The sequence below is a fragment of the Poecilia latipinna genome, unplaced genomic scaffold, assembly GCF_001443285.1.
Source record: "Poecilia latipinna isolate Pla-1442-1.1 unplaced genomic scaffold, P_latipinna-1.0 Scaffold2080, whole genome shotgun sequence".
NCBI lineage: Eukaryota > Metazoa > Chordata > Actinopteri > Cyprinodontiformes > Poeciliidae > Poecilia > Poecilia latipinna.
Window position 1 is genome coordinate 146,144 of NW_015114696.1, and position 20,504 is coordinate 166,647.

At 50.1% G+C, this 20,504-nt stretch overlaps 4 protein-coding genes across 4 annotated transcripts in view; 3 read left to right on the forward strand and 1 right to left on the reverse strand.

Annotated features, from left to right (window-relative positions):
- gnal (guanine nucleotide binding protein (G protein), alpha activating activity polypeptide, olfactory type) overlaps positions 1 to 1,024 on the forward strand; it is a 14,139-nt gene extending 13,115 nt beyond the window's left edge. Inside the window, exon 14 of the mRNA XM_015016947.1 lies at positions 72 to 1,024. The gene's annotated coding sequence lies outside the window, so the exon portion shown is untranslated. The remainder of the gene's footprint in view (positions 1 to 71) is intronic.
- A 1,459-nt stretch (positions 1,025 to 2,483) lies between these two features.
- On the forward strand, positions 2,484 to 8,288 carry LOC106936117 (zinc finger and BTB domain-containing protein 14). Its single transcript, XM_015016945.1, has 10 exons — positions 2,484 to 3,172; positions 4,522 to 4,710; positions 4,774 to 4,944; positions 5,025 to 5,120; positions 5,190 to 5,333; positions 5,413 to 5,657; positions 5,743 to 5,828; positions 5,905 to 6,044; positions 6,699 to 6,794; positions 7,944 to 8,288. The coding sequence occupies exons 2-10, from the start codon at positions 4,522 to 4,524 to the stop codon at positions 8,082 to 8,084; spliced, it is 1,308 nt and encodes a 435-aa protein (XP_014872431.1). The 5' UTR covers positions 2,484 to 3,172; the 3' UTR covers positions 8,085 to 8,288.
- An 86-nt stretch (positions 8,289 to 8,374) lies between these two features.
- arhgap28 (Rho GTPase activating protein 28) lies at positions 8,375 to 15,573 on the reverse strand. Its single transcript, XM_015016944.1, has 15 exons — positions 15,482 to 15,573; positions 12,919 to 13,097; positions 12,633 to 12,850; positions 12,453 to 12,564; positions 11,437 to 11,657; positions 11,188 to 11,350; positions 11,026 to 11,117; positions 10,779 to 10,856; positions 10,548 to 10,701; positions 10,378 to 10,460; positions 10,083 to 10,298; positions 9,892 to 10,008; positions 8,702 to 8,829; positions 8,586 to 8,623; positions 8,375 to 8,506 (listed from the first exon to the last, which is right to left on the reverse strand). Exons 1-15 carry the CDS (start codon positions 15,502 to 15,504, stop codon positions 8,424 to 8,426), a joined length of 1,905 nt encoding a protein of 634 aa, XP_014872430.1. The 5' UTR covers positions 15,505 to 15,573; the 3' UTR covers positions 8,375 to 8,423.
- A 58-nt stretch (positions 15,574 to 15,631) lies between these two features.
- Positions 15,632 to 19,606, forward strand: LOC106936118 (lethal(3)malignant brain tumor-like protein 1). The gene is made up of 10 exons (XM_015016946.1): positions 15,632 to 15,774; positions 15,940 to 15,951; positions 16,165 to 16,338; positions 16,897 to 16,968; positions 17,043 to 17,128; positions 17,197 to 17,301; positions 17,372 to 17,507; positions 17,597 to 17,688; positions 17,766 to 17,908; positions 18,677 to 19,606. Exons 1-10 carry the CDS (start codon positions 15,651 to 15,653, stop codon positions 18,906 to 18,908), a joined length of 1,176 nt encoding a protein of 391 aa, XP_014872432.1. The 5' UTR covers positions 15,632 to 15,650; the 3' UTR covers positions 18,909 to 19,606.
- The last annotated feature ends 898 nt before the right edge of the window (positions 19,607 to 20,504 follow it).

The following is a 20,504-nucleotide window of genomic DNA, read 5'->3' on the forward strand; positions in this document are numbered from 1 at the left end:
GATGGCCGCCGTATTTCCTGCGCCGGAGCGGCCAATGCGGGGTCTACTCTTATATTATGTCTGTGTTAGACCATCAATGCAGACTTCATGTTTAGAGTAGAAAGGAGGAATTCAGAGAATATGTAGTGGTTATGATTTGAAAGGTCAGAGTTATGCAGAGCATTATGGGTAGTGTAGTGTTCAGGCTGACAGAGTGCAACCATTTTATATAAATATTTTTCCATGTTAAGACTTTGAGTTCAGTTATAGCCTGTTGTTGATTGGCTGTTTTCAGATGTCATTTTTTAACCAATCAGGACTTAGAGCTCATTTATCCAAACAGGAAGTTGATTTGCTGAGTTTGTTTATTAGCATTAAAGAGGATTTATCAGTGCATTGGTGACGGTTCTTCCTCAGCATCTGAGGTCCGGAAAGGCCTGTTCTACTCAGTCAGTACAAGACCAGACAGAGTACACAAACTAGAAGTGTGATGATAAATATAATTTCTCTGCAGACAACAAAGGCCACCATTAAGAACCAAACCGGACCATTTTCTAGGTTTAACTTGAACCAAAGCTGCAGAACTCAGAACCTCAGCTCAGTTTTGGACCTGATGAAATCAGGCTGCAGTGAGAAGGTTCGCTTGCTCTGGAAGAACAGCACTCAGAACCAGGAGGTTCTTTCAAAATAAAAGCTCTTCTCTAAAATCGAAGCAGTGCATTATGGGTCCGACTGATGCAGAGGTTCTGGAGTCGATGTGAGCCACGGTTTCTCTGTGGTTCTGATCTAGAACCAAACAGTCGGAGGTTCCTCAGATTCTGGTTCTGTCTGAGCGGGTCGGACCGTCACTTGGACTCCCACTTTATTAGAATGGATCAGTTCCAAAAATTCAAAGATGGAAGGACATACATGCTGGTGCTGCTCTGTTCACATCGATCAAAACAAATGGTACTAGTCATTATTGGTCCGTTTCCCGTGTGTCGGCCCATCTGCTCCTCTAACTGATAAACAGTGTAAATATGGGGGCGGTTTGTAAATTTACCCAGACAAAAATAAAAGCAGTAACTTTGGCTATTTAGTCTGTCATAAGAGAAAATTATGGAGGTGAATTCTTCAAAGTCATATTTTAAACATGTTATCCTGTCAGTTTCAAACTATTTAGTTAGCAAGCTAAATATTTTGCTTGCTAAGAACATATTTAGGTAAAAAGATAAATCTTTAGTTTGAAGCTATACCTTAGTAACTAAACATTTAGCTCCAACCTCAATATTTAATTTGTAAGCTAAATATGTTTGCTAGGTCATACCTAAATATACAGCTTGCTACGAAATAATTACTGAGCTTGCTAAGTATTTAGTTGGCTCTAAGCTAGTTAAATAATTAGTTTAAAAACTAGCTAGCTGAGGCCTACATATTTAATCTGTAAATGTACTTGCCAATAAGCAGAAATGAATTATCAAATTAAAGCTGGAACTTAAGAACTGAGAGAAAAACTCATTTAAAACAATGTCGCGGAGATATTCGTTTTTATAAAAATAAAGTATTCGGCCACAAAAGCCCGCTGAATTACACTACTGAGGGTTGTTTTAAACATGCCGAACCCATAGGGGGCGATGTAAGGCAAAGCTAAAACCTGTCAAAACCACAATCATTCAAAACATCTACGACTTCCTGTTAGGCGCCAGGAGATTTATTTGTGTGGACAGACCGTGAGGTTAGACTGGTTTTGAATACAGAGTTAGAAAGTCAAGTTAATAAAATTACAATTCATGTCGACTGGGAATCGTGTTAAAGCCAGTATGTGGAGGCTAAATGGCATTGTGCCTCCATATTGGAGAGGGATAGCCAGTGTAAAACAGCTGTGACATCCAAGCGCTTTTTCTCCTTTGCAACTTAACATATTGGAGCAGTTTGGATTATAAAACAAGTAAAAAGCGTCAGAAAAAAGTCAAAAATCAGCACCTCTCCAATAGTCATTTTTCTTCCACTGCGTGGCCAAACAACATATGTGACGTCAGCGCCGCATTATTTATTGCAGAATCGCATAAAAAGTTATTCAGTTTGTAAGATATGCGACACCTGATTACAAGGTTTTAATTCTTCACTGTTGCTGTAGTTCCATTGGTAATCTGAGCAAAATATTAATGTCGGAGAACTGAAACGACAGGCGAGTTTATAACTAGAGATACCTGCAGAAGAGATGCATCTATACATCGGATCTAGATCCAAATGGAGAGAACGAAAAATCCGTCGTAATAGATCTAGAATCGTCAGAGCAAAACTATAAATTTAACTATAGGTGACGAATTAACGGATCATAAATGATCATAATGTGGTTTCAGGTTTTACTCCACTTTGTATTCATCTGAATACAACCCTAAGAACTCCAACATGTTCTAGAAAAAATAGAAAATATACTGACATGGAGGCATGTAGGTTCACAGATAAAAATATATTAAAAACAAAATTAAGACCAATACGCACAGTAAAGACAAGATAACATTTAATACTGCAGTTATCAAAATGCACACTGAGCAGGATCATTTAAAAAATGTTAAAATATACATATGTATTAGTAGTGCATTAAAAAACAGATGCATACGTGTGTATTTTGTTTTTATGGGAAGATCTGAAGCTGTTTTTATTTAAAACATTTTATTAATCAGCTGAACAACCAGCAGAGAGAGGAACAGCAAAAGCAAATGAGGTGGATTAGCAGAGCTGCAGCAGCAGCTCATGGTTTCTATCGTCTGACTGTCTGGATGTTTAGCCATATTGTCATGAACACCATGAGACTGTCATACAGCAACCTTCAGTCAGAGGCCTCTTTAGATGCTGGACAGACTGCTACTGGAGATCCTTCCTGCCCACAGCTTCACGTCCACAACGACTCAAAATACTCCGCTCTGAGTTTAGACGACACATAGATTGTCTTTGGGATAAATAAAGTATAGGTCGTCCAGCTCGGACTCAGAACTGCAGCGCGGCGCATGCGCCGTGTGGGTCAGGCTGTGGGCAGTTTGGCGCGCTCCCTGCGTGCCTCCGCAGAGTGTGCGTGCTGGCGCAAAGCGCGGCCTCCTGCGCTCGTCCTCAGCCGCCGCAACACAAACAACAACAATAAACAACAACAGGCGTCCTCCCGACCGGACGGCCCGGCACGCGGCCGCGGACACACCCACAGCATTCGGCCACGGTAAGAGCTCGCTCCGGCCGCAGCGCTCTCTCCCGCTTCAGGACCGGGCTGCCTGCGCGCTCTCGAGCCGCTCCCGGCCGCTGAAGCTCCGCTCCGAGGCCGCGGCCCCGCCGCTCGCGTGCCTGCGTGTCGGGGCCGCAGCCCGCGAGGCCCGGGGACCGGAGCGCGCGCCTCGGGCACGGAGCGGAGCGGCAGACGGAGCCGCCATCTTGTTTGAACGGCAGATACGCCAACGCTGAACCGAACCGAGCCGGAACCAGCGGCTGGTCCGGAGCCAGGCTTTAGGCCCGGATTCCCCGCTCGTTCCGGGCCGGATCAGAGTGATTAGCATGTTAGCTACATAAAGCTAACCAGTTCGAGCTCCGAGCCCTGCTCCGGTTCCGAGAGACAGTTCGAGCGTTCGGTTCCACCTCAGACCTGCACTCTAGTCCTCATCGGGTCCGATCCGGTTCTGACAATCCCGAACCCTGCCTTATTTCTGGTACCGGAGTCGGACCGGTTCGGTCAATGTAAACACAAAAGGCCTGGGTGCTGGTTAGCGGGTCAGGTCCACATCAGAACCCGATTCCGAATGAGACTCGGACTCAGCTGGTCCCATAAGTTCTGATGACCGTCTGCTGCCGCTGCAGGGGACGCGCACACGCTCCGAGCGCGTGCCCGCCCCAGTGGTAGTGCGCGAGAACAGAAGGAAGCAGACGGCGCAGCACAGGACATGATCCAAACAGAGGTTCTGAACGGTTCTGACCCGGTTCTTAAAGGAACTGACACTGTAGCAGTCAGAGATCCAACAGTCGGGTTGGGCTGTTCTGGTGGGTCAGGATGGTTCTGATGATGTTCCAGGCTGGGAAAAGAAGGTTCTAAAGAACCGACCTGGCAGGTTCTGCTTCATCAACAGAATCATTTTTGGTTCTACTGGACCGACTCGGATCAACCTCTGGGATTTTGAACATATTTCCCCTTTCTGTCAGCATCCAGAAATTCTGGATCAGAACCGGAACCTTCCTCTGGTTCTGATAAATGTTCCACCTGCAGGTATTCAGTCAGAACCAATAACTGGGCCGCTCTGAGGAGATGGTTCCATCAGAACCTGATCGGCAGCAGAGGAGGATGAAGCTTCCTCTTCCTCATCTTCTTCCATCCATCATCAGTGACCGACAGAACCACGTCTCTCTTTAGAACCCGGTTCTTTTCCTGGACCTGACACAGTGATGAAGAAGCTGCAACATGTGCTGGGTTGAGTCTGGACCTGGGAGACGTGGTTCTGGTCCAGGAAAAGAACCCGGTTCTCTGACTTTGGCAGATACATGAGAGTTATTTAAAGTCCACCTCTACTGTCCCCTGGTTGTCAGATGACGGAGACGGTGAAGTACGTGGACGATGAACACAAGAGCATCTTCCTGAAGCTGCTGAACGAGCAGCGGCTGGAGGGCGAGCACTGCGACATCGCCGTGGTGGTCGAAGACGTCAAGTTCCGCGCTCACCGCTGCGTCCTGGCCGCCTGCTCCAACTACTTCAAGAAGCTCTTCAAGAAGCACGAGGTACCGCACTCTGACTCCGTCCATCGTCCGTGCTCCGGTTCTCACCTGACCCTGTGTCCTCAGGTGGACAACTCGTCCGTCATCGAGATCGACTTCATCCGCTCCGACATCTTTGAGGAGGTCCTGAACTACATGTACACGGCCAAGATCTCCGTCAAGAAGAAGGATGTCAACCTGATGATGTCATCAGGACAGATCCTCGGCATCCGCTTCCTGGACAAGCTCTGCTCCCAGGTAACGCCCGACCCACCAAGTGGAAAACACTCAGGTGGTTCTGTCGGACATCGATGAATGATGATGATGTGCTTCATCAGAAGCGTGACGTATCATCAGACGACAAGGAGAAGTTCCCGTATGACATCGTAAAGATGGCGCTGCCCCCTGAAGCCCAGTTGGCTGCAGACTCTGAGGTAAGGTCGACAGCAGCCAATCAGCAGCCGGGAGCTGCCGTCCTCCGTTCTGATTGGCTGCTTCCACAGGACCTGGGCGAGCACGATGACGCTCCAGGCACAGACGACCTGGTGGAGGCATCCACCAATCAGGAGCTGGACAAGTCTCCCAACGCTGCACTGCACGTGCAGGAAGCCATCTTGAAGGAGCTGACCAATGAGGATGTTCACAAGGTGCCCCACCCCACTGGTTTCTGCTTGAACCCCTCCCTGTCAGAAGCCGTCCATGTTAACCTGTGTTGTCTCCCTTCAGGTGTCCTGCTACGACCAGGACGTGGTGACGGAGATGGAAGCGGAGCCTAAGGAGCTGGGGGCGGAGCATCACGCCACCCAGACTCTGACCTTCACAGACAGCATAGGTGAGGTGAAGGACGAGGCGGCGCCTGGCTGGTCAGCCGCCGCCGCCGACATGAAGTTCGAGTACCTGCTGTACGGACACCGCGAGCAGCTGGCCTGCCAGGTGTGTGGGAAGACCTTCCTGGACGAGAGCAGACTCAGGTAAGGTGGCACCTGGTATACACGGCGCGGCCCGGTGAGCGCGGCGCGGCCCGGACTCGCCTGATCCCACCTGTTCTTTCCCCAGGAAACACGAGAAGCTGCACTCGGCAGAGCGGCCGTTCGCCTGTGAGATCTGCTCCAAGGCCTTCACCACACACGCTCACCTGAAAGGTAACACCAGCACACCTGGTTCCTCGCTGCCGCTAACTGGCTGTCTGACTCCGCCCCCACCTGCTGTCTGCTCCAGAACACCTGAAGATCCACACGGGCTTCAAGCCCTACAGGTGTGACGTTTGTGGGAAGTCGTTCATTCGAGCTCCGGACCTGAAGAAACATGAGCGAGTCCACAGCAACGAGAGGCCCTTCGCCTGCCAGATGTGTGACAAAGTGAGCTCACCTGAGATTGATGATGATGATGGTGTCACCATCCAGAAGAGTTGAATCATGGGAAAGCTCTGGTTTGGTTTTGACGTTCTGAAGCATGAAGCAGAACCGTCTGCAGACAGAAGTAATAGATCCCAGATTGATTTATTTAGAGGAGAAACAGCAGGGGGCCTAAACAGACCCTGAGGGACTCCTTGGGAGGAGAGATGGGGTCCATTAGGAACCAGCAGGGGGCGGCAGAGACCAGCAGGGACCAGTAGGAACCAGTAGAGGTCAATAGGAACCAGTAGAGGGCAATAGGAACCGGTAGAGGTCAGTAGAAACCAGTAGAGGTCAATAGGAACCGGTAGAGGGCAGTAGAAACCAGTAGAGGGCAGTAGAAACCAGTAGAGGGCAGTAGGAACCGGTAGAGGGCAGTAGAAACCAGTAGAGGGCAGTAGAAACCAGTAGAGGGCAGTAGAAACCAGTAGAGGGCAGTAGAAACCGGTAGAGGGCAGTAGAAACCGGTAGAGGGCAGTAGGAACCAGTAGAGGGCAGTAGGAACCGGTAGAGGGCAGTAGGAACCAGTAGAGGGCAGTAGGAACCGGTAGAGGGCAGTAGGAACCAGGAGACATTGAACCTGCAGGTCAGTTGTCTCTGACTCGTCTCTCTCTGCAGGCCTTTAAACACAAGTCTCACCTGAAGGACCACGAGAGGAGACACCGAGGAGAGAAACCTTTCGTCTGTCCGTCCTGCACCAAGGCCTTCGCCAAGGTACCAGACCCAGTTGAACACAGTGAAGGTTCTGGTTCTGGAGGTTAAAGCAGGTTGACCTCCATCAGGATCTTACTGATAGCTGGAGAGAAGAATGAAGCTTTGATCTCATTTTGAGCAGAACCAGCAGGATTCATGTGTTCATATTAGATTTTGTCCTGGCGCTGATGGTTCTGGTTCCCTTTAAAGAACCTAGAACTCCTTGATCATCCTCAGCTGACAGATCCAGAAATAATTCAGAAAACCACACTGGAAGATTGCAATCATTCATTTTTAACCATTTTATTGCAGAAAATCAGCATCTGGTCCAATAGGAAACTGTAACCCAGAACCTTTGAGGTCCGACGGGTTAGGGTGGTTCTGGTCCACTCTTCCATGCTGATCTGCTTCACACTGTTGAGGTTTCAGCTCTGTTTCTTCTGCCCCTCCAGAGCTCTCTGGACTTTCTACCACTAGGGAGAGAAGTAAAACATGCAGGATGCCGGGCCTCCTGGACCACTTTGGGCCCCCCACCCTGAGGAGCTAACCTGAAATATTAACTCCGCTAATTCTAAACAGCTAATCAGAAATGTTATCTCTGCTATATCAACACAGTATTTAGTAGGAGCTAGGCGCAAACTTCTAATATATAGATACCCACCGAGGGTCATTAACACAACATTTGCTACAACTTAGCATAGCGCCCTCCACAGGCTCCGTCTGTCATTCCACGCCTTCCTGTACAGTTTGACTTTGGTTCAGACGTTTCACTAGTTTCAGTTTTATAGTTGTTGACTTTTGCTAACTCTGTTGCTAATTTAGCCTAAGTAACAACAGCAGTCATTTGCCGCGCTGCATTACAGGTGGAGATGGTGATGATGAGAGGAAGTGGAAGTGCTGCGTAAACTTCAAAATAAGAGCATGAATAGAAACGTCTCAAAATCAGTTAATGATAGAAACTTCAGCGATGTTGAATTTCAACTGAAAGCTAACAGAGCAGCTGAGTAGATTAGCGCTGCAGAGTTTATCTGCAGGTGAGGCCAGAAGTATTCATACCCCTGGCAGGGTTTCCATGGAGACCACCTGGAGCCTGACCCAGTTTCTGCCGTTCCCTAAACACCGCTGTCGCTGTTCGGACCGGTTCTGACCCGCGTCTCTCTGCTGTTCCAGGCGTCGGACCTGAAGCGCCATGAGAACAACATGCACAGCGAGAGGAAGCAGCTGAACCCGCTGCAGAGCGACACGGAGACGCTGCAGGCCGCCGCCATGGCTGCAGAGGAGCAGCACCTGGAGAACATCAGCTGCTCCTAACACCTGGAGGACGGCTCTCACTCTGACCTGACCTCCCTGCCCTGAGGTGACCCCTGACCTCAGCCCACTAGAACTCTGACCCTGTGGATTTTATGAAGCGGTTCTGCTCAGTTTAATGAGCAGAGCTGCCATGTTGTGCAGAACTCGTGTGATGATGTCATCAGACAGATGATGGGATGAAATCATGAAATAAAATGTTTTTCTAACCCAGTGTGAACGTTTGCTGCCCTCGGCAGCGTCTGGCAGGTGCCGCAGCCTGCAGTACCGGCAGCGACCAGCAGGAGACAGTGCCAGGTTCAGGCTTTTATTACAGCATGAGCAGGTAACAGACAGGTGAGCTCAGGGCTTGATCAGCCAATCACAGCGAGGGTTGACCCTGTAGACGTCCAGCAGGCAGCAGTCCGGCTGCAGGCGGCGCTCATCTGACAGGGAGACGGGGACAGACAGGTGTCCAGGTGTTCCTCAGACAGCTGAAAGTGATGATGCCATCAGGATACTTACAGATGTTTCCTCCGACCTCGTACAGGTGTTGGGCGGGGCTGGGGACAGACAGACAGACAGACCGGTGGTCAGGTGACCTGAGTGGGCGGTGCTCACCTGGACGGACTCGTCCTCACCTGGACTCAGTCTGGAAACGGGTCGTCACGTCTCTGGCGGTCGTCTGTTCATCGAGCTGGATTGCCATGGAAACCTTGGTGTGCAGCGGAGCGTGAACCCGGATGACCCCTTCAGACAGCTCGCTGACCTGGAAGCAGAACCAGCAGCAGAACCCGGAGTCAGTCGGTTCTGGACGGAGCTCAGCTTCCTGTCAGGAAGGTTCTGACCCAAAAGAACCTTCGAGCATGAAGCGGTTCTGGACCATGTCATCATTGCTCCAGCCCAGAATACGGTTCTGCTGATGAATCGGGTTCTCCACAAGGCCGGACCTGAACGCAGTGCCTGCGGCGTCCCCCAGGGGTCACTGTTGGGCCCTGAATGTTCCTGGTGTTGCCAGATATTCTGTCGGGTTAATCTAATCCAGAATAAACCAGCAGGAAGCAGGTTGTGTTTCCAGACTGGAGGAACAGGAAACTGGAGATTATTGAAGATGATGTTTTAATATTTTCTGTATAAATCTAATTAGTTTATGAAGCACATTTAAATAAAGAGGTGCTTTTCCCTGCTCAGGTTTATCATCGGGCCTGAATGCAAGAATCTCTGCTGTGTTTCAGAGCCATCCAAACCTCCATGGCTTCAAGGTAAACTACAACGGTTGAATTACGAGAGGTTAAAGGTCAGCCAGCAGTGGAAGGAGACCCCATGTTATCGAACATGGTTCTATTGGACCCAAACATCTGCTCTACCTCCAGCTGCTGTGGTTCTCTCTCTGCTCTGAGTCAAACCAACCTGTTCCTCTCCTGGGAACAGGAGGGGAACACCAAGAACCACTGAAGGAAACGACACAAGGTGTCAGATTGGAGGATTTCTCTTTAGTCTTTGGTTAAAGACCAGGAGCCATTTCAGCAGCTAGCGCTAGGCTAGCACGTTAGGTTTGGTTGTATTTACCCAGAATGCCCTGCGCTGTAGTCCACTTCCTGCTTTTTTTAGCGGTCTCTAGTCCACTTGGCGTTCATATTCAAACCAAATCCAGACCGAGGTTTGGAGGAGCAGAGGTTGATTAGCGTTCATACCTCAGCAACTGAACCGGACTTTGACTAGACAGACAGGCTAGTAGCTGGATTGAAGCGACCTGAACTGGGCTGGTGGGAATTCAGCCTAAAGCAGATGCAGTACCTGCTCCCTGAGCTGGATCTGGGTAGGAACTCACCTGCTTCCTGTCGTTCTTCCTCCTCAGCAGTCGGGACGTTGTCCTGCTCAGGTTGAACTGTCTCTGACTGGACGCCTGGTTCATCTGTCTCACCTGGGCCAGGAGAAACTTCGGGAGCTGCTGGAGACGACAGAAGTGATGTCAGAGTGGGTGGGACGCTGACGTCATGGAGGACAGCGCGTGAGACTCACGGTCCATAGCAGGTCCTGGTGCCGGATCATGAGTCCGATCAGCCGTGCTCCGCCCATCGCCTCCTCCATCTCCTCCTGATGCTTGGTGATGGAGCGTTTGTTGCCATGGTTTTGGCGAGTGAACAAGTTGGGAGCCATCACCATGGAGACATTCCACAGAGACATCCGGTTGTGGTCCTGATGAGAGACCACCTTCCGGAGGAAGAGCAGCAGGGCCTGTAAACATGGAAACACCATTCAGCATGCGGAAATTTAAGGTGCAGAGAAAAACACCTAGGATACGGGTGGAGTTTACCCTCAGCGTGTTTCTGTGAGCTTCAGGAAGGAGCAGGAGGAGGAGCTGCAGAGCCTGGACCTGGTGGACCTCAGAGGACACGCCTGCAGGGACACGTCAGCTGAGAGGACCTGTTGGGTCGACCAACACAGTGTGTGTGTGTGTGTGTGTGTGTGTGTGTGTGGACGAACCCAGAACAGAGCAGAAGGTGGACAGGTGTGTGTGTGTCAGCAACGGCGTCGGCAGCTCTCTAATGAAGAGCTTCAGCAGTCCGCCTGCATCCACTGGCCGCACGTCGGTCCAGTCAAAGGCGCTCCAGCACCGGTCCAGCTCTCTTCTCAAGAACTGCAGAGGGACAGATGGACAGAGACCGACTGAAGTTCTGGTTTGAGACAAAGCAGAGACAAACCGACAGGTCGTACCTTCAGTCTGGCAGCTGATCCTGGAACTCGAAGGATTCCTTCAGTCTGCAGACCGCTTTGCTCCAAGACGCCCAACAACTAGAGAGGCAGAGAGACGGACAGCTGCTCTGAGGACACACTCCCTCTCGCTGCAAACCACAGACTGTCACAATGCATGCTGGGAATGTTCAGCTGTTGTACTGCAGGATCTGACCCTGAAATAACACTGGAATGTAAAGAAGGGAGCGTTAGACTGACGGTTCTTCACCTTCTGGAAGAAGACGGGCACTTTGACTCCAGGAAACCTCTTCCTGTCGTTGTCCAGCAGAGAGTTCAGCGAGACGCCGAACACGCCGCTGTCTGGTAGACAGAAGACCGAGTCACGTCTCCTGAAGACAGACATTCCTCAAACTGTCAAAAAGAAACACACCCCGAGTCCTGCGGTGCGGCAGCCGGCTGCGTTTGCTTTGGACTCCCAGAGCCAGCAGGAAGGTGGAGAGTTCGATGTGAGCGATGAAGCCGAGGCGTGTGAGGTCGCGTGATGACAGGTCGTCTGTACAGGTGAGACCATGTGACGGAGAGGCGGGGGCAAACTGCACAGACGTACCAAGAGAGACCAATCGGCAGCCTGCGGATTCCTGAGCAGTCGGTCCTGATGCTGGACACCGTGCACACTCACCTGCAGCTCACTGCTCTCATCTCCATGGAAACGGATGCAATCCCTGCATGTCCCGCCCCATTTGTGCTCTGCCACGCCCTCCGAGTACGGAGTGTCGCGCAGCAGCCAATCAGCACATCTCAGCCGACTCACTGCTGAGGAGGGGGAGGGAGTGGGCGCGGGGGAGGACGGGTCTTCCTGGAGCTGGTCCTCGAAAACAAACATGGGAAGAGTGGACCGCCCTGTAGACAGCACAGCAACACCTAGATCAGTCTGGAACAGTCCAAAACCAGAACTGGCTCCGTCACCGTCAGCTAGTCAGGGTCCAGAACAACCACTTTAGGTCCAAATAACCTAAACAGTCTAATAGGATCTACAGGTAGGATGTAACCAAGACTTAGCCTCATACCGAGACAGAACCAGAACCAGCTGGGACCATGGGGGAGGAGAGACTCTCATAGTATTGGTTCTGACTTTTTCAGTTGGATGTAGCCAGACTGGACCGTCACCAACACGCCACCGGTCCAAATGAACTGGTAATGAGCTGACCGACATCCAGCTACACATCAGCATCAGCTGCAGGCAGAATGGGTGGAGGACTCTGCATGTTGGACACCAGTTTCTCACTAGGTAGCAGTAAATAAAGATTCTGACACGACCAGCAGGTCAGTCACTGAAACCTCCCTACAGGTTGAGTAACACCTCAGAAACCGAAACGTCTTTAGAACCTCTACAGAACCAGTGAGGCGTTTTCAGTGTCTTCAGCAGAAGGAGCTTCAGGACCTGGACACCTGAAACATCTCTGGGTCTGTCAAAAATCAATATTCACATCAAAAAGTGCCAATACAACCACTTCAGGAAACATCTGGATGCTAAAGGTCAAAGTTGGAGAAAGACTGAAACACAAATAAAACTTAATGAGTCACCTCTTAAAGACTTTAATTTGTTGGTGTAATAAAATGTTGGAACTGACCACCATCTTCTTTGTGGCTCCTGAAGTAAGACCATGAGGACCTGGTCAGGTGGGCTGGCAGTACCTCTGTTTGTGCTGCGGCGGATGGTCTTGGTTGTGGTGTGGTACCGCCGTGGAGGCGGCTCTGGTTGCTGTTGGGTCGGGAACGGGCTTGGGTCTGCAGAGTCTGTCTCGGGCTGGAACAGAAAACTCCTTCAGGTTCTCAGGCTGATTGAACACCTGACTGATGTCCTTCATGTCCCACCTCGGTGAAGACGTCACGCACGTCTCTGATTGGCTGCCGGTTCCTTTTCCTCAGCGTCTCATTGTAGTTGTCCAGCCTCTTCCTCACCGTAGCAGCTTGTTGCCGTGTCAACGTGGACAGCACTGCCTCCACCACAGGTGGCGTCTCTGTTTGTGAAGAGCCCACGACCAGGGAGGAAAGCCCCGCCTCCGTCAGCCATGCCTCCTCCAGCTCCACCTCTGCAGGAGGAAAAAACATGAAGGACACATGCAGACACAACGTCTCACTGTGGGTTAATACTGCTCACCATCCATGCTCTTCCTCTCCTCTTCTACCTCTTCCTCTTCTTCCCCCTCCTGCTCCTCTTCAATGCTCTGTACCTCTCTCCAGTAGGTCTCCATGGCAACATATCTGGAGTCAGAGGTCACTGTGCTAGGGGAGCTTGAGGAGGTGGGAGGGGAGGTAGCAGAATGAGGTGACAACATCCTGTGAAGGTGGAAGAGAGTCTTCTCAATGAACATCTACAGGAGGAAGGAAGATGAGGAAGAATGGTTCCTCATCTTCCTCCAGCATGTGCCCCGCCCACTGAGGCAGGCTCAACTCTGATTGGCTGAAGGTGTGAGGTGTGGAGTCCCGTTGTAGGACCAGAGATCTGAACCTGGAGGTGTGAGGTCTGGTTTCCAGGCTGTGGCTGCAGATCTGTGTTCAGAGTTTGCGGCTTCTGCAGGCCCAGAGTTAAACTTTCCTTAAATATTCATGAGGCATTTGACAGGAAGTCAGTTTCTTCCAGCCATCAATGAGTGTGTTCCTTTGTGTGTTCCTATGTGTGTGTGTGTCTGTGGCGAGAACCTGAGGCTAATGGTTTTGGTTCCTCGGGGAGGAGAGAATGAGAGTCTCAGCCTGTTGTGTCCATTAGGAGGAAATGGACGCTGTTGGTCAATCAGAGATAAGTGTTTTCACTCAGGTCCTCAGATAGTAAGCGAACCTGGTTATGGTTCAGCAGACACACGTTAAATCAGCTGACTGCATCTCCGCGAGAAACTTCTTCAGATCTGAACCGGTCTGGACCGGTCCATGGGCCTGGTGCAGAACCAGAACGTCATGCTGAGGTTGGAATCCAGCAGCGTTTCAGTGACAAGACCATTTTCAGAACCCAAACCCCATTTAGACTCATTTCTGCTTGGTAAGATTTCCTAGAACTACATCATTATCTCTAGAACAACCTGAAAGTTCTCTAGTACCAACACTAAAGGTTCCAAGAAATTATCTAGAACGTCTTGGAGCACAAGTGTGTCCAGGCCTGTCCTGCCTCCTCAGATACGTCTCTGATCTCACACAGCTGGATCAGATAAGGAAGTCATTCGCAGGACTCTGGAGAACCTGACTGTACTGAGAAGATAATTCAAATGATTCAGGTGTTTTGGACAGTGGAACATCTACAGGTTGCAGGACAGTGGCCCCTGAGACACGGAGCTTGACATCCCTGTCTTAGAGGGTCTCCAGAACAAGATCAAACTCTAGAACTACCTAAAGGCTTGCTTGGGGTTCTTTCTCCAGAACTCCCTTAAGGATCTGTAAGTATCTGGACAGTAAGAACTCCTAAAGACTCCTTAGAGATGCCCAAACAGCTGAAAGTGTTTCTAGAAGCACCTGAAAGCTCTCTAAGACCAACATAAGAGACTAACTACCGAGAAACCCTCAAGAACATCTTGGAGGATCTCCAGAATAACGTCAAGATTTCCTAGAACTACTTAAAAGTACTTTCTGAACTGCCGTAGAGGATCTTGTAAGACGGCCTTTCTACCACAAAATGTTACCATAAAAGCTCACCAGCTGCCCAAAAACGTCCTCTAGAACAACCTCTAGGAGTTCTTACAGATACTTAAACTGTCTGAAGAAGCACCAAAAACCCTCAAGAACCATTCAAAGCAAGTCTAGAACCACCTGAAAGTTCTCGAGTAACAACACAAAGGGTTCCCTCTGGAACATGTTAGAGGGTCTCCAGAGCAACATTTGGACTCTACAACCATCTAAAGTTCTCAGGGGACTTTCTCTAGAACTGGCCTAAAGGATTGCTAAACCACCGTACAAGTCAAAAGGCTAAGAAGTCCATAAGACTTTTGCCTAGAATGTCTGGAGAAGCACCAAGCGTCTCAAGAACAACTCAGTGTTTCTAGAACCATCTGACATCTCTAAGAAACTCTAGAACTTCCTAAAATACTTTCTCTAGAACCGCCCTAAAGAATCTCAAAATCATTCTAGGATCGCCACAAAAATTCTGCATGAACACACAAAGTCTCAGCAGAACAACTGTAGTCTCCGTAGAGTCGCTCAATCTGTCTGGAGAACAGCTCAAAGTGTTTCTAGAACTTTACTGGAACCACAAAGAGCAGTGCCGAAGTGGTTCTGAAAACAGAACCAGCAGGTGTTGACCGGCCCACTCTGGACTTCCTGAGTGGTTCTGATAGGTCCAAAGAGACATTCAGAAACTGGGAAACCTTTGGTTGTTCTGCTGGTTCTGACCAGGTGGGTCAGAACCAGAAGTCCAATAGGTTCTCCTCCTCTTCAGACAGTTCAGAGATGTTCAGGATTTCTGTTCCACCTCTGACGTATCCAGAACCATGAGAATCTTGACCGAACCGGTTATATTTCTGCTGGGTCAAAGCTTAGGTCCAATTAAAAGGATTGGAACCAGAACCAAAAACCACCAAGTCACGCCTGAACCACCGGGCTGGTTCTGGTCCTGATTTATAAGTCCGTCTTACTAAAACCAGGAGCAGGTCCAATCCAGGCCCAACAGAACCACAGAGAAACGATGCAGAACTACTGGATCATCAGCAGGACACAGAAACGGGACGGGCAGAACTCACCTCCGCTCGGTCCGGCTGCTCATCGGGTCTGAGGAGGAGGAGGGAGAGGAAGAGCAGGAGGAGCTCCCAGCTCAGACTGGGCGGGTCCGACAGCTGGACCAGGGATCGGACCGGGCCGGACAGCTGGACCGGCTGAGGCACAGCTCAGCGTTTTAGAAATAGTTTGCTCATGAAGAATCTCAGAGGATCCGAACCGGGTTTAAATCCAGCTGCTGCATCAGAACCATTCTGCTCTGCAGAACCAGTTTGGATCAGAACAATGTTCTTCAGTTCAGTTCCTACCAGGTTCTGCAGGGTTCCAGAGAGACTGGAACAGTTCTGGTTCTGGACAGGAAGACACCAGCAAAACCAGAGATACTGCCGGTCCACAGGTCAGAGGTCAGCGGTTCTGGACCGATCCTGGTAGAGTTCTCCCAGAACCGAGTCCACGATTCCTCGGACCAGAACCCAGAAGAACTGCTGCAGTCCGAGTCCGGATCAACACCAGGTACTGGGTCGGCGCCAGCAGAACATCAAGTCCTGCCCTGGTTCCGGTCCATAAGGACCTGAAGGGTTCTGGTTCTGAATCCTGGGTCATCAGAAACCAGAACTCCTTGGTTCTGGTACCAGTGGGATCCATCAGAACCACAAGCAGTTATTGGATCAGGTCAGAACCTGCTGATTGATGTTCCTGTTGGGCTGAGACAGAACCGCCCCGGTTCTGATTCTGCTCTCTCTCTCTCTCTCTCTCTCTCTCTCTCTCTGTCTCTTTCTCTCCTCCCGCCCCCTCTCCTTCCTGCGCATGCGCGCTGCCCTCCCAGCCTCCAGTTTCCGTGTTGTTCTGTGTGTCAGCGCAGTGACGCGGATCATCACAGTCGGTAAGTTTCGCTCCACAACCCGGTTCCGGTACCGGCTCCTCTGAGCTCCGTTTGTCCGCCGCCGCGGCTCCTCGAGCCGGATGGAGCCGGCGGCCCGGCCCGGCCCCAGAGGCCTCGCTGCCGGCCTCCGAGCCGCGGATCTCCACCTGATCCGTTTCCTCTGTCAAATCGCAGCTCCGACGGACTCGAAGCGCTTCCGGTCTGCCTTCAGAATAAGAGCCGCTCGTGTCGGAGCTTTTACTCAGACTGGTCCGGTTCTCATCAGCTGTCTGAGCTGGTCTCGTTCTGTGGCGGTTCTGAAAGCTTTGAGTGTCGGAACCGGACTGGACCCGTTTGGGTCTCTATTTTGGTTCTGGTGCATCAAACCTTTACTCTGAAGTTGTGTGCAGACTTTCGGTCTGAGTGTTATTGAATGACTTCCGATTGAGTACAGACTGGAGCAGTTTGGACCAGTACTGGTTCGGTATCACCATGACAACAGGGACGGTCACTCACACCTGTCAGGGGCAGATGTTTTTTGACCTTTGACCTGAAGCTGTGATGTCGTTCTGATGTCAGAGAGAAGAGGAGGAGAGGGAACAACAGAGGAAGACAAAGAGGAGATGAAGAATAAAGTCAGCAGCACTCAAGGTACCGTCTTCCTCCTCCTGGTGCTGTGATTGGCTCAGGTGAGTCCAGGTGTGACACTCTGCTCTGCTCCACAGTCAGCGTGAAGAGGCGCTCCTGGTCCTGGCAGCAGTACCTGAACGAGCAGAAGGCCGAGGCAGCTCCGCCCTCTCTCTTCACCCAGGTGAGCCCAGCTCTGCCCTCAGTCAGGTGAGCCTCACCTGTCCTGATGGACTCCTGTCTGTCCCTTAGGACCAGTCCTGTCCCAGCAGGAGGACGGCCTTCAAGGTGGGCATGAAGCTGGAGGGCATCGACCCGCTGCATCCCTCCATGTTCTGTGTGCTGACCGTCGCCGAGGTAACTGCTCAGTCCCGCCCCACCGCACCTGAGTGGGAGTGGCCACCTGAGCCTTGTGTCTCTCTCTCAGGTGATTGGCTGCCGGCTGCGTCTCCACATCGACGGATACTCAGAGTGCTATGACTTCTGGGTAAACGCCGACTCACCTGACATCAGACCCGCCGGATGGTGCAGAGAGCACCGCCACAAGCTCCACCCACCCAAAGGTGAGAACAACTCCACACCCACAGGGTGAGAACATGCAGCCAGACAGCTGAGTCCTGCTCCACCTGTCCACCTGTCTCTGTGTCTGCAGGTCACAGTGAGACGGAGTTCGATTGGCAGGACTACCTGCAGTCCTCAGGTTCCCTCGCAGCTCCGCCCACCCTGTTCACCTGTCGCTCCACTGTGAGTCCACACCTGTCTGACTGTGTCTTCCTGTCTCTGCCGTCCCCTAACCGTCTGTCCACCTGTCTGTCCCTCAGGTGTGTGAGTTCCAGGTGGGGATGAAGCTAGAGGCGGTGGACAAGAAGAACCCGGGACTGGTGTGTGTGGCGTCTGTCGCTGATGTCATCAACGACCGCTTCCTGGTTCACTTCGACAACTGGGACGACACCTATGACTACTGGTGAGACTGGGGACACACTGGGGACAGACTGGGGGGAGGGGGGCGGGCAGCCAGAGACTCTGGGTTCTGTAAAGTTCAGGTGAACGAAGCCGTTGTCCTTCTGATCTTCTGTGGCTGAAAGTTGCAGGAGGTCCAGTCTGAGCTTCCCCAGAACCGCAGCCGGTTCTTACGGTCGACACGGTAACATCGGACCGCTCCAGTTCCTCGTCTTTGCATCGCAAACCAAACTCAGCCTCAGTCAGCTGAACCAGGAATAGATCCTCAGAGTGAAGATGGAACTACGTTTCCAGATGCAGTCAGGCAGCTGCCAGGTTAGACGCTTCAACAGGTATCAGGTGGATGGATGAAAAACATCCAGACATCAGTCCAGTAGCCATTTTAGCCTGCCTGATTTACTCTACAGAGGTCGGGCAGGAAGTGGCAGAGAGAAGGGGAAGCCATGGAGGAACAGGAATCGAGCTCAGGATGTTAGGCTCTCTGAGGGGGGGGCTGGCTCTGACTGCGCTGCAGGCCACACTCCAAGCCTCGTCCACATCCTGCTAGCCTTTGCTAGCTTGTAGCATCTCTTTATTAAATTACTCTGAACATTTCAAACTACCTGACCAACTCAACCGGTTCATCAGTTTGGTCACTGATTGGACTAGAAAACCAGTCACAGCAAAGACTCGACCAGTGGACGAGGACAGGCGTCTCTTCAGGTGTCCAGTTTGTGGTAGTTCCATTGCTGCCAGCAGGGGGCGCTGCTGACCTGTCCTCTCTGTCCTCCAGGTGTGACAGCAGCAGTCCCTACATCCATCCGGTGGGCTGGTGTGAGGTGCAGGGCCGACCGCTGACTGCGCCGCAGGGTATGTACCTGGACCAGAACCAGAACCAGCTTCTAGTCTCCAGTACTATTACTACTGGTAGTAGTACTGTAGTAGTACTCATAGGCGTAAATCCCGGAGGGGGGGGAATCCAGACCTCCCCAATCTTGGAAATGTCTAGAAACCCTTTTATTTAAACAATGTCAATATAAAAAAGGCAACAGAACAAAGAACCAAGGAAGGCGGCCGTTCATCTAAGAAAAAAATAAGAATTCATTTTTAGGTCCCCTCCACAGCGTTCTGTCACATCAGCATACGCTGTCAGATAGTCGTACGCTTTGCTCAGACATGCATACGCTGTCATTACCATATGATTTTATTTAATCAGCAACATTAAATAAGCAACTTAGTATGCATACGCGGGCATGGTACTCACTGCATGTATGCTGTCCTGACAGCGTGTGGCTGTCTGATAGAACAGGCTCCGCTAGAGCCGCTAAGTGAGGAGCTAGCTGTTAGCTGTTAGCTGTGGCTCTACAGCACTAACTAAAAAAAACCCTCCAGTAAGTAAATACTAAAGCAAAAGACATGTTACACGTTTTATTTACTTTCACTGCTGATAGGAAGAAGCACATTAACAATAAACAGTTTATTTCATTACTTTGGCTGAATGATGATAAACTGCCTCCTTATGCCTTGGAAATCAAAACTAGCTAAGCTGCTCCATTGCTTTCATAGACTCAGCTCCTTCGTCGGTAGAAGGTAGACAATATTTCAGTTACATTTAGCTCTGCAACTCTTACTTTAATAAGCAGAGTTTGAAACGGGAGCAGCTGAGCGTTAGCATTAGCCAACAGCTCAGTATGGGAGCCGAGAGCAGAGGGGCGACTGCAGCTGGCAGTAAAACAAAATAAATTACGTCTTTATTTCTTACCATCTTCAGCGTAGAGCCTTTAAAACCACAAAATAAAATCTGAATATTTTTCTAGACAACTCTGGTTCTGACCTTTAAGTTTAAGTTATGATACTTACTAGATATTCAGTTTCTACATATAAATGTTTTAACACGAAAAAACCCATCAAAAAAATAAAAGTTTCAAGCATCTTAAATTATAATTTAAATAACATGTAATTTGTATTGAGAACCACTGCAATAAATCAGTATTTATGAGTGGAGTTACTTATCAAAACTTTTTATTTAGAGCCTTAAGTTTTTGTAAAAGTGTAGCAGAGATTAGATGAACCAAACTCGGATCTAAACGTTTGAATCCTAGTTTGACTCTACGGGTCTCAGCAGGTTGTTTACTGAGAAAAACACTTTGGTTATTTATTGCTACTTACTGCAGCTTGAACACACACAAAATTTAAACCACATTTTACTGTAACTTTGCCAACCTCCCAAAATTGCTCTTAAAAAATGTCCCTTTTTGTGGCCCCGCCCAATAATGAGATGGGATTTACGCCCTTAGTACTGTAGTACTGGTAGTACTGTAGTACTATAGTACTGGTAGTACTGTAGTACTGGTTGTACTGTAGTACTGGTAGTACTGTAGTACGGTAGTACTGTAGTACTGTAGTACTGGTAGTACTGTAGTAGTGGTAGTACTGTAGTACTGTAGTACTGTAGTACTGTAGTACTGTAGTACTGGTTGTACTGTAGTACTGGTTGTACTGTAGTACTGGTAGTACTGTAGTACGGTAGTACTGTAGTACTGTAGTACTGGTTGTACTGTAGTACTGGTTGTACTGTAGTACTGTAGTACTGTAGTACTGGTAGTACTGTAGTACTGGTT